This window comes from Humulus lupulus, chromosome 6 (assembly GCF_963169125.1).
Source record: "Humulus lupulus chromosome 6, drHumLupu1.1, whole genome shotgun sequence".
NCBI classification, from domain to species: domain Eukaryota; kingdom Viridiplantae; phylum Streptophyta; class Magnoliopsida; order Rosales; family Cannabaceae; genus Humulus; species Humulus lupulus.
This window is the reverse complement of record NC_084798.1, coordinates 92,323,674-92,334,129: the sequence shown is the minus strand read 5'-3', so window position 1 is coordinate 92,334,129 and position 10,456 is coordinate 92,323,674. Positions and strand designations below refer to the sequence as shown.

Sequence of the window (10,456 nt, the reverse complement as noted above, 5' to 3'; positions counted from 1 at the left end):
TCCAGTTCGCCTCTTATGTTGACAATTTAGTTTGAGGTACCCATGTGAGTTCGGATTATTCCTACAGCACCTAGCTCGAAGAATGTGTTCAACTCGCGATATCTTGGCCATGACGCGAAGTGAAGGATCCCAAAAGACTGGGAGATTCTTTAAAAGCCTCATAACGACCCAGATTTTAATATGTATTTATTACCCGATATAACGGGTATCAAAATGATAGGCAATCATGTATTTATGAAATTGGAAAGTTACCCGAATTCGTTACCATATTAATGTACGTTTACCGAAAACTGTCCATGAGAATCTCCTATAAATTACAAGGGGAATGGACAAAAAAAGGATCGACTTTCTTTATGCAAAAACTCTGCTGAAATTATCATAAACAATTTAACCAAGAGTCATAAACAGATCAATAAGAGTGACTTATGGGCTATATGGATTTTAACCATTGAACCATGTAAAATCGTGTGACTGCTTTGTCTTCTTACTTTTTGTTATTTCTTTTCTATTCGATTTACAAAAAGTCTAATCTCTCAATTTTCGGATTTCTAAATCACCTATTGTCGGAAAATCGTGTCAACATATGTCTTTTGACACTATTACATATATGTTTGGATAACAAAATACATTAATGACAAAATAAATAATTAATAAAATGAAGAAAATAATAAATTTAAGCACATAAATATTTTTCAGTTATAGTTTTGAAAACATAATTGATGGAATAATTTAAATACTATAGTATGAAATTTTAAAATATGCCATCAGAAATTATTATGTCTCATTTATTAATTTTTATTTTTATTTTTAATTTATTTATCTTATTCAGATGACTTTATTATTTTTATTTTGTTTACCTTATTTAGAAGAATTTTAAACTAAATATGCTACAAAATAATAAAAAATAAGTGTTAAATCTAACGAAAACCAATATTTTCCGTTAAACTCATAGATATATATATATATATATTAATTTTGACAATATATCATTATAGAGATATTTATTTAATTGGGGAGTATTTTTGAGACTATTATGCTTCATGCCCCATGACCATATCTCTTGTAAAGTGGTTAGCAATATCCTTTGAAATTATGGAAGAGAATTGCTAAGCGGCACCTTTGGTGCCCAACACCACAAGTGGGTGGCGTATCGCTATTGGTACAATTCAATATGGGGTCTCACATATTTGAATTTCATAAGTATTATGGGGTATCGCTAACCAATTATGAGGTATCACTTCGTATGATATTTGATACCTTAAAATGCCAAATAACAACAATGATTATGGAAACTCGTGGGGAAAATATGAATACTGTGAAACAATAGTATGTATTAATTTTGATACAGGAGGATCGTACACTAACATTGAATCAATTTCACAAAGCTACAGCTAAAAATTGTATATATAGCACATAAGTACTAACAATTAATATAAAGCTTGTATATTGGTACTGCTGCATAAGGCTAGGCTAGCTAGCTCATAAATTTAGTAACATTAATGCCCTAATATAACATGACACATTTATGTATAGGAGTCTTCTTCTCTTTCCACATATTAAAGAAGTTCAATCCCAAACTTGTAAATTAATTAAAGAATGTATGCAATATCACGTATGAAGGAGTGTATATATACTAGAGTCCTATGCATAGTTGCAAAGACCAAAAGCACAGAGGCCACCATTGTTGCAGCTATTGTTGCAGGCACCACAATGGTTTTTGTTAAAGGAAGGGTTGACACACTTGCCATTGCAACATATCTGATTGTACTTGCATTTCTTCCCACACTTGCCACAGTTTTGGCGATCTCTCACCAAATCCACACACTTCTTCTTGCAACAATTCGGCCCAGGGCTGCCTTTCGCTCCACAAATCCCCGGAAACTTCTTGCAATTTGGCCGGCGATTCTTTCGCTTATTCTTTTGCGAAAGGAAACGTTGCACTACTTGATGAGCTTTTATATCATCAGAAGAAGATCCTAGATTATTACGATCATTATGTTCTTGAACAACAAGTTCTCCATAATTATCGTCATCAAGATCTTCTAATTCTGGGGCTAATGCAGCATAAGTACATATGGTGAAATCTACAAAAACGATCATGAGAATGAAGAACAGCTTAATGAGCAGCTTCATTATTGGCCAACGTTAACGTAACGAAAGATATAATAAAGAGTTTAAGGTTCAGGAGAAGCTCTAGATAGAGTTATATGTAATGGTTGATGAAGTTAATTGGTTCTATATATATAAATAGTTTAGGGGGCATAAATATTACTAATTAGGCAGTGGACTTGACACGTTTAAGGCCAAGTTGTTTAGTGGGGTCGGTACGTACGTATAGTCCAAATTCAAGTGCTGCCTAATAAGCAAAGCCATGTGCTTCCCTTTGATCAGATCAAAGGGACGCTACAAAATAATTTTAAAAAGGGAAGACAAAACAGACAGATTAGTTTAGGACGCAACAGAAGTCTAAAATGAGTGGTAAAGTGATATTAGATAGTAATATAATAGTAAGTGAGATGTGTGTGTACGTATAAATATTGGTCAAACCCTCTCAACAACATAGTATTCATATTCTTTACATGTTTGAATATTATAATACAAAATTCAATGTTTTCTGCTTCTGAGAACAAGATCAAATTCTATATGTTCAGATCACTTGAAATATAATTTTTGTAAGTCAATAAATGGTGAATGCTGATGACTTACGTTTATTAACACCTTGTCTTATATATTTTATTTCTTTGTGTAAAATTTCATTGCAACAGAATTCATGGTCTTGTAACAATTATTAGGTATGTATCCAAAATGGGAGAGGACTGAGATTGAACAAAATATACCATGTTCCATGTAGCAGCAATTGAAAATTAAATTCAGAAAATGTTTCCTATTTCGTGTACAAATTATATTCAACCACATTAACTATGTCCAATGGCTAACACTTTATATATCTTTATATATTATAAATGCGAGTTTAACTATTTCGGTTTTTTATCATTTTTTTATTTTTTCTAATACCATTAGTTTTAAAGTCATCTAACTAAGGTAAATAGATTAAATAATAATAATAATAAAGCTATCTAAATAAGGTAAATAAATTGAAAATAAAAAAATAATAAATGAACCATAATAATTTCGCATCACATACTTTAAAATTTCATATTAAAATATTTAAATTACTCTATCAATTAAGTTTTAAAACCAATGACCAAAAGATAATAATGTATTTAAATTTATTTCTTTTTCTTTCTTTTATTAATTATTTATTTATTTAATTATTTTTGGTAAGTAAGTCAATTATATTGCAGAAACTAAGAGTACAAAAGCGGAAGGAAAACAGCTAAACAAAAAAAACTAATTACAACTCAAACACCTTATGAAACCAAACCAACTCATCTACTAAAGAACCTGTATAAGGAATTCTATTGTAAACAGCCATCTTAATCATTTTGATCGTGTACTGTACAGACCAAACAACACTATCCCAATACGCTATATTGGAAACTTTCCAAATATGATAGATGAGACTAGAAAGAATAGACCAACTCACTAATTTCTTGAATCTACTAAATTTGCATCTTTTTATCCATTTAAAAATTCCTTCCACAGAACAAAATCTGGTTCGAATATCCAGTCATCCCAGCAAAATTTGAACACAGTGAGCACTAAAGGAACAACCAAAAAAGAGATGATTATGAGTTTCCTTCTCTACACCACAAATTCTACAGCAAGAGTCTATGCTCAGCCCAAATTTCTTCAGACGATCTTTAGTCTTTAATCTCCAAAATAAGTAAAGCCAGATAAAGATTCTATGCTTAGGAACACTTAATCTACTCCACAGATCAGCATATACAAATCTTGATTGAGTGTTGTCCAGTAAAGCTACATAAATATCAGATATGGAATATGAGTTTTGCTCAAACCTGTGCCTGGTAACTACCCCTTTGATTTTCTCTTTAGTCCGCACAATCTGACACCAATACCAGCTGCTATCAATAGGAGCTTGATACTCCCACCAATCTTGATTATGTAGATAAACCGAGTGCACCCATTTTACCCATAGGTTCTCCTTGTTCATTGAGATATGCCAATTGCTGCATAATTCCAATAAACAATATTCCTTAAACCCAGACCTCCCTCAATCATCCTTTTACAAACATCTTGCCAAGAAACAAAACCAGGACCAATATATTCAGCCGAACCATGCCAAAGGAAAGCTATACAATTTGATTAATTCTGTCCAATAATGCCTTTGGAAGAATCATAATCTGAGTCCAATAGAAATGAATGGACAATAACACTGCATTTACTAGTGTAAGTCTACCAGCAATAGATAGGTGTCTCGAACTCCAAATCCTAATTCGCTGAATCATCCTTTCAACCAACATATTACACTCAGCCAAGCTAATTCTTTTCAAGCAAATTGGAATCCCAAGAAAGCGAAAAGGCAGATGACTTTAGGTAAACCCCGACACTAAGAGAATTCAGTTCACTTCCTCATCCCTCATCCCATGACAATTAATCGCTGACTTAGTTACATTAACTTGTAAACCAGAAGTGTCAGAAAATCTTTTAAAACCCTGTAAGAGGAACATAATAGATCTATAATCTCCTCTATAGAATAAAATAGCGTCATCCGCAAAGCATAAATGATTTAGTTTATGCTCCTTGCATCTGTGATGGAAATGAAAATCAGCTTTGCAAGCAATCTTAGATAAAATTCTAGATAAATATTCTATACAAATGACGAAAAGGAGGGGAGATAATGGATCCCCCTACCTTAAACCCTTCTTAGCCTCAAAAAAACCATGGAACGTGCCATCTAACAGTAAAGAAAATCGAGGAGTTCGAACACAAGTCATAATCAACTGCACAAAATTACTTGGCAAATTTAACTCCGTAAGCATCTTGTACGCCCTGATTTTCCCTCGGGCTGATTAGCGAACTGAGCTGCGGCCTAATCATGATTATCTCGTGGACATCCCCAAAACCGGAGCTGCCGTCATAAGATCATACCTCCTTACCTCCAGGTAACCTAAGGGTTCGCCTCTGATAACTTAAGGACAGAGTCCGGGCTCTGAAGGTCGAAGGTCGAGTTAAGTATCCAACTCGTAGTGCGAGCTAGAGTTGGAGCTATGACCTTTTATAAAGTCAGCCACGCAAGGTAAACATGCATAGATCAGACATCACATGTCCGATATATCCCTGATTTCTCGGACACGCAGCAAGAACGTGCGTATTCAGACACCCACGACTGGGTTGGGCCGTGCAGCCCATTATCTCCTTACCTATTGATTTGACCACACTTATGTGTCAGGTTTAGGAATTAATCATGATTGTCACATAATTGACATGATAGGTAAGAAGGTCACGGGATGACCTTCTTACCAACTCCCAGGTATCTTCTCCTATAAATATGGAGACCTTGGGAGTTAATAAGGGTTGGATTCTTTATTGTAAAAAAGGGCCTGTAATCAAATATCCAGTATATAGCAATAATACTGACTATTGGAGTAGAAGGATTTTAACCTTTGAACCACTCAAAAAACGTACTTTGAGTCACCATTTCATTTCCTAAGATCATATATCTATTTCGGTTCAACACAAGCACTAATCCCTTTCTCTTCTTTTCTTAATTTCCTGTTGGCGAAGAACCGCGTCAACAGTTTGGTGCTTTCATTGAGAGCAAGTTCGATTAGTGCTGTCGAAAACATCCAACTATGGTGACAACTCGATCCAGGCACGGTAACGAGGCAGAACAGCATGATGGGCAGGAGGCTCATCATACTGCCATCCCTGGTGAACAAGTTCCTGAAGCCCAGCAGCGGCCAGGAAAGCAGCCGGCGGGCCAAGATGACACCGGAAGTTTGGCACCCCGGCCACCTAATCCAAACCCGTGTTATTACACTACGGTGGAGATGGAGAATGCTCAGCTGAGGAGCCAGCTAGCAATAGCTAGCCAACAGATCAAGGATGCGCTGGCCCGACTACCCCCTCTCACAATCGACGCTAATCTCGGAGAGAGGCAAGGCGAGGCTACTAAGTCTCGCCGGGGTAACCGGTCCAGGCGTAGCCGCTCGGACAGAATTCCGACAACCAACTCCACTCCTTCATCACACCATCGGGAGGCAAACTTCAAAGAAGTGCCTGGAGCCACGCAACAGCAATACAGCCGTTCGGTCAGAACGTCGACTCCTAGCTCCCAACCATCCTCGAGAGCGCCCAGGGGAGCTCGAGGAAATTCCCGAAGGAGATCCAGGGAGGGCTCGCAGCATCAGCCCGTCCCCAACAACCGTCCTGCGCCTCCTCCAGATCGCCAGGCTCAGGACCAGCAGGTTGGCAGGGCCGAAAGGCCCCCACTGAACTTGATCCGTCCAGACGGAACCAGGATCGCCTCTCCAGTCAGGCATCCTCCGTCTCTAATCAGATATCCATCTCCTCCTCGGCCCGTCCAAGATATTCCAGCCGATGGAAGTAGCAGGAGAGATCCGCCATCAGTTGGACATTCCTGACGTAGCAGGGCGCCAAGGGAAAGCCCAGGTCCTCAGCACCAAAGGCGAGCTCCAAGCCTCTCTATCAGGAGCTACTGGACCAGCAGTCGCCAGAGTGACCTTTCTGGCGGAGACCTGCGTCAGCGCCTAAGTTCAGCACAAAGCCTACGAGCCACTCGGGGAGGCGATCTACGGGATCACCTTAACTCCCATAGAGGGGAGCAGGTAGGAGGAGACAGCCATGCTCGCTCAGGGGGGGCCCTGTCCGAAGTACGTAACGGAGGGAATGCCACAAATAACCTATCTCAAGATAGGAGGGGCAAAAACCCACCAAATATGTACAATGGATCCGGAGCTGTTGAATAGCCCCGGAATAACCAAGGACATCAGGACCAAACCCTCGAGCACCTGGCCCAAATGGAGGAGATAATGAGGAAGCTCCTGTCAGAAAAAGATGAATATAATTCTGGGGACGAGATGGAGCTCTTTGCCCCCAGCATAGCAGCAATGGCTTACCCACCTGGTTTCCATATCCCGCACCTGTCTAAGTTCAATGGAGATGGAGACCCGTCGGATCACCTAGGGATGTTTAACACCCTGATGATGGCCCACAACATTGGCCCCGAGCTGAGGTGTCTAATCTTTCCTTCCACACTGACTGGACCTACCAAGCAGTGGTTCTAGCAAGGTAAAAGACAGTCAATCAGCTCCTGGAAGACTTTCTCGGCAGATTTCAAAAGGGCATTCCGAGCCTCCCAGGCTGCCCGCGTTCAGGCCGACTCTTTGGCTAACGTGAGGCAGCAGCCCGGCGAAACTTTGAAGGCCTACTTGAGCAGATTTGTGAACGTCGCTGCTCGGGCCAGAGACACGGATGATAGCTCCAAGCTCATGGCCATGAGAACTGGAATCCTCGTCGGAGGGGATCTCTGGAAAGACATACAAAGAAAGGGAGTCAGCTCGGTTAACGAATTCCTTAACAAGGCCCAAGAATTGATAAACTTGGACGAAGTCGAAGCCTCAGCTGCAGGAACCAGCCAGGTCCCTGATCAGCCCGCTGGAGTGGGGACAGGGGTCGTGGCAGCGACCCAAATCGTCACACAGAACAACCAGCTCGGTGGAGGCAAAAGAAAGGGGAATGGTGAAGGCAGCCAGCACGGCCAAAAGAAGAATAAGTCCGTAGACAAAATTAAGCCCGTCTACGCTACTTACACAGAGCTCACCCAGTCTAGGGAGAACATTTTCCTTGTTAATTCTACTCACCTCCCCTGGAAGAGGCCCGAGCCGTTGAAGCACCAAAAGGGGAAGAGAGATACCTCCAAGTTTTTCTGCTTTCACAACGATGTTGGCCACAACACCGATGATTGTAGGCATCTAAAGGATGAGATCAAGAATCTCATCCGAGCCGACCCCTTGGCTCAATACGCGCGGAATAGAGTCCCAGCAGGTCGACCCACTCCAGAAGTCCCGGCCAGTCAACCCGGGTCTCGGATAGATCAGGACGTCCCTCCTCCCTTGGTTGGAGGGGAGATATCCACCATCTCTGGAGGACTGCATTTGGCTGGCACGAGCAGGGGCGCCCAGAAGAGATACGTGAATGAACTGAAGGCGCATAACAGAGTAGAGTTCGTCTCGGAGCAGCGCCTGCCAAAGCAGCAGCGATTGGAGAAGCAACCGATCATTTTTACGGAGGAAGATGCGGGCCATGTCTAGTTCCCTCACAATGACCCTTTGGTCGTGGTAATTCAGCTCGCCAATCGGAGAGTGAGGAGGGTGCTGATCAACAACAGGAGCTCGGTGAACCTCCTATTCCGATCCACGTTAGAGAAGATGGGTTTGACCGTCGCCGAGCTGAAGGCGACCTCCATGATGTTATATGGTTTTTCGGGAGAAGGATCGGCGGCCATAGGGACGATCGAGCTGGTGATGACCCTAGGAGAAGGACCTCGAACAGTCTCGAAACTCCTCGAGTTCATGGTCATTGACTGCACCGCTGCATACAACGCCATTTTGGGATGACCTACGCTCATGGAATTTGAGGCCGTCACTTCCATTCGCCACCTCGCGATGAAATTCCCTACTTCCACGGGAATATGCACTGTCCATGGCGATCAGTTCGCTACCAGGGAATGCTACAGCATTTCCATGAAGGGAAAATCTAAACTCGGGCAGCTGGCAATGGCCATCCAAAGTGGTGAAGAGGAATCTCAAGAACCCTTAGCTGATCTTGAGATTGAAAACCCTCAAAGCGCCGAAGGGGAAAATGTCATCTTAAGTGAGGATATTGACCCCCGAATAGGCGAGGACAGATCCGAGCTCCAGGCTATTGAGGAGCTCGAGGAAGTGAACATTGATCCGCAGAATCCATCACGGATGGTCAAGCTCGGGAAAAACCTCTGTAGCAAGAGGAGGACGGAGCTGATCAGATTTCTGCGGGATAACCTAGACGTGTTTGCATGGTCCCATGAGGACATGGTGGGAATCAGCCCGAGTGTCATCATGCATACACTTCATTTGGATAAAAGCATTCCCGCCAAGTCCCAGAAGCAGAGACACCTAGGAACAACCCGGGCTGTAGCCTTGAAGGAAGAGGTAGCCCGGCTCAAAAAATGTGGCTTTATCCGTGAAGCCAAATTTCCAATATGGGTCACCAACCCCGTGCTGGTCCCGAAGCCCAACGGAAAATGGCGGACCTGCACAGACTTCTCCGACCTGAATAAAGCCTGCCCCAAGGATTGTTTTCCACTACCAAGGATTGACCAGTTGGTAGATGTCACGGTGGGGCACGAACTCATGTCATTTATCGATGCGTACTCGGGCTACAATCAGATCGCCATGAATCTGGCGGATCAGGAGCACACCAGTTTCATGACCCCGACTAACGTTTATTGTTACAAGGTCACGCCGTTTGGATTGAAGAACGCCAGAGCTACCTACCAAAGGTTAGTAAATAGAATGTTTGCAGACCAGATCGGAAAAAACATGAAGTGTACGTTGATGACATGCTAGTCAAGTCAAAGAATGTCGATAACCATGTTTCCGACCTGGAAGAATATTTTAAGATACTACGGGAGTATGGCATGAGGCTTAATCCACAGAAGTGCACTTTTGGTGTCGCATCAGGGAAATTCCTGGGGTTCATTGTCAATCCCCGAGGAATCGAGGCAAACCCCGACAATATCAGATCACTGCTCGAGCTTCCCTTGCCCAGGTCGCGAAAAGATGTCCAAGGCCTGACAGAAAGAGTGGCGGCCCTCAATCGGTTTATTTCCAAGTCCACCGATAAGTGTTTGCCATTCTACAACCTGCTCCGAGGAAACAAGAAGTTCGAATGGACAGAGGAGTGCGAAAGCGCATTCCTCGACCTGAAGGAACATCTGGCCGAGCCGCCTGTACTATCCAAACCAAAAGCAGGAGAGCCTCTTTTTCTCTACCTGGCTGTCACTAAGGATGCAGCCAGTGTCGTATTGGTCCGGGAAGAAGACCGAGTTCAGAGACCAGTCTACTACATCAGCAAGAGACTTCTCGGGGCTAAATCTCGGTACCCATTGATGGAGAAATTGGCGTTCTGCCTTATCACGGCCTCGCGAAAGCTCAGGCCGTATTTCCAGTCCCACTCGATACACGTCATGACCGATCAGCCTTTAAGGCAGGTTTTGCAAAAACCTGAAGCATCAGGGCGCTTGTTAAAGTGGGCAATCGAACTCAGTCAGTTCGAGATTTTGTACACTCCGAGAACTGCTATAAAAAGTCAGGCCCTGGCTGATTTTATGGCAGAATGCACGGGATTCCAGGAGGATCCCGCGGAGGACTCACCCTAAGTCACCTCGCCCCAGGCGTCATGGAGGATCTTTGTGGATGGTTCATCCAACGAGAACGGCTCCGGAGCTGGAATCATTTTGATATCCCCCGAGGGACATAGATTCCACTCAGCACTGAGATTCGGATTCAAGGCCTCCAACAACGAGGCC

At 42.6% G+C, this 10,456-nt stretch overlaps 1 protein-coding gene across 1 annotated transcript; it reads right to left on the bottom strand.

Moving 5' to 3' along the window:
- Positions 1-1,311: 1,311 nt before the first annotated feature.
- Positions 1,312-2,213, bottom strand: LOC133784116 (stigma-specific STIG1-like protein 3). The gene has a single exon (XM_062223615.1). The coding sequence runs from the start codon at positions 2,131-2,133 to the stop codon at positions 1,642-1,644; it is 492 nt and encodes a 163-aa protein (XP_062079599.1). The 5' UTR covers positions 2,134-2,213; the 3' UTR covers positions 1,312-1,641.
- Positions 2,214-10,456: the final 8,243 nt, after the last annotated feature.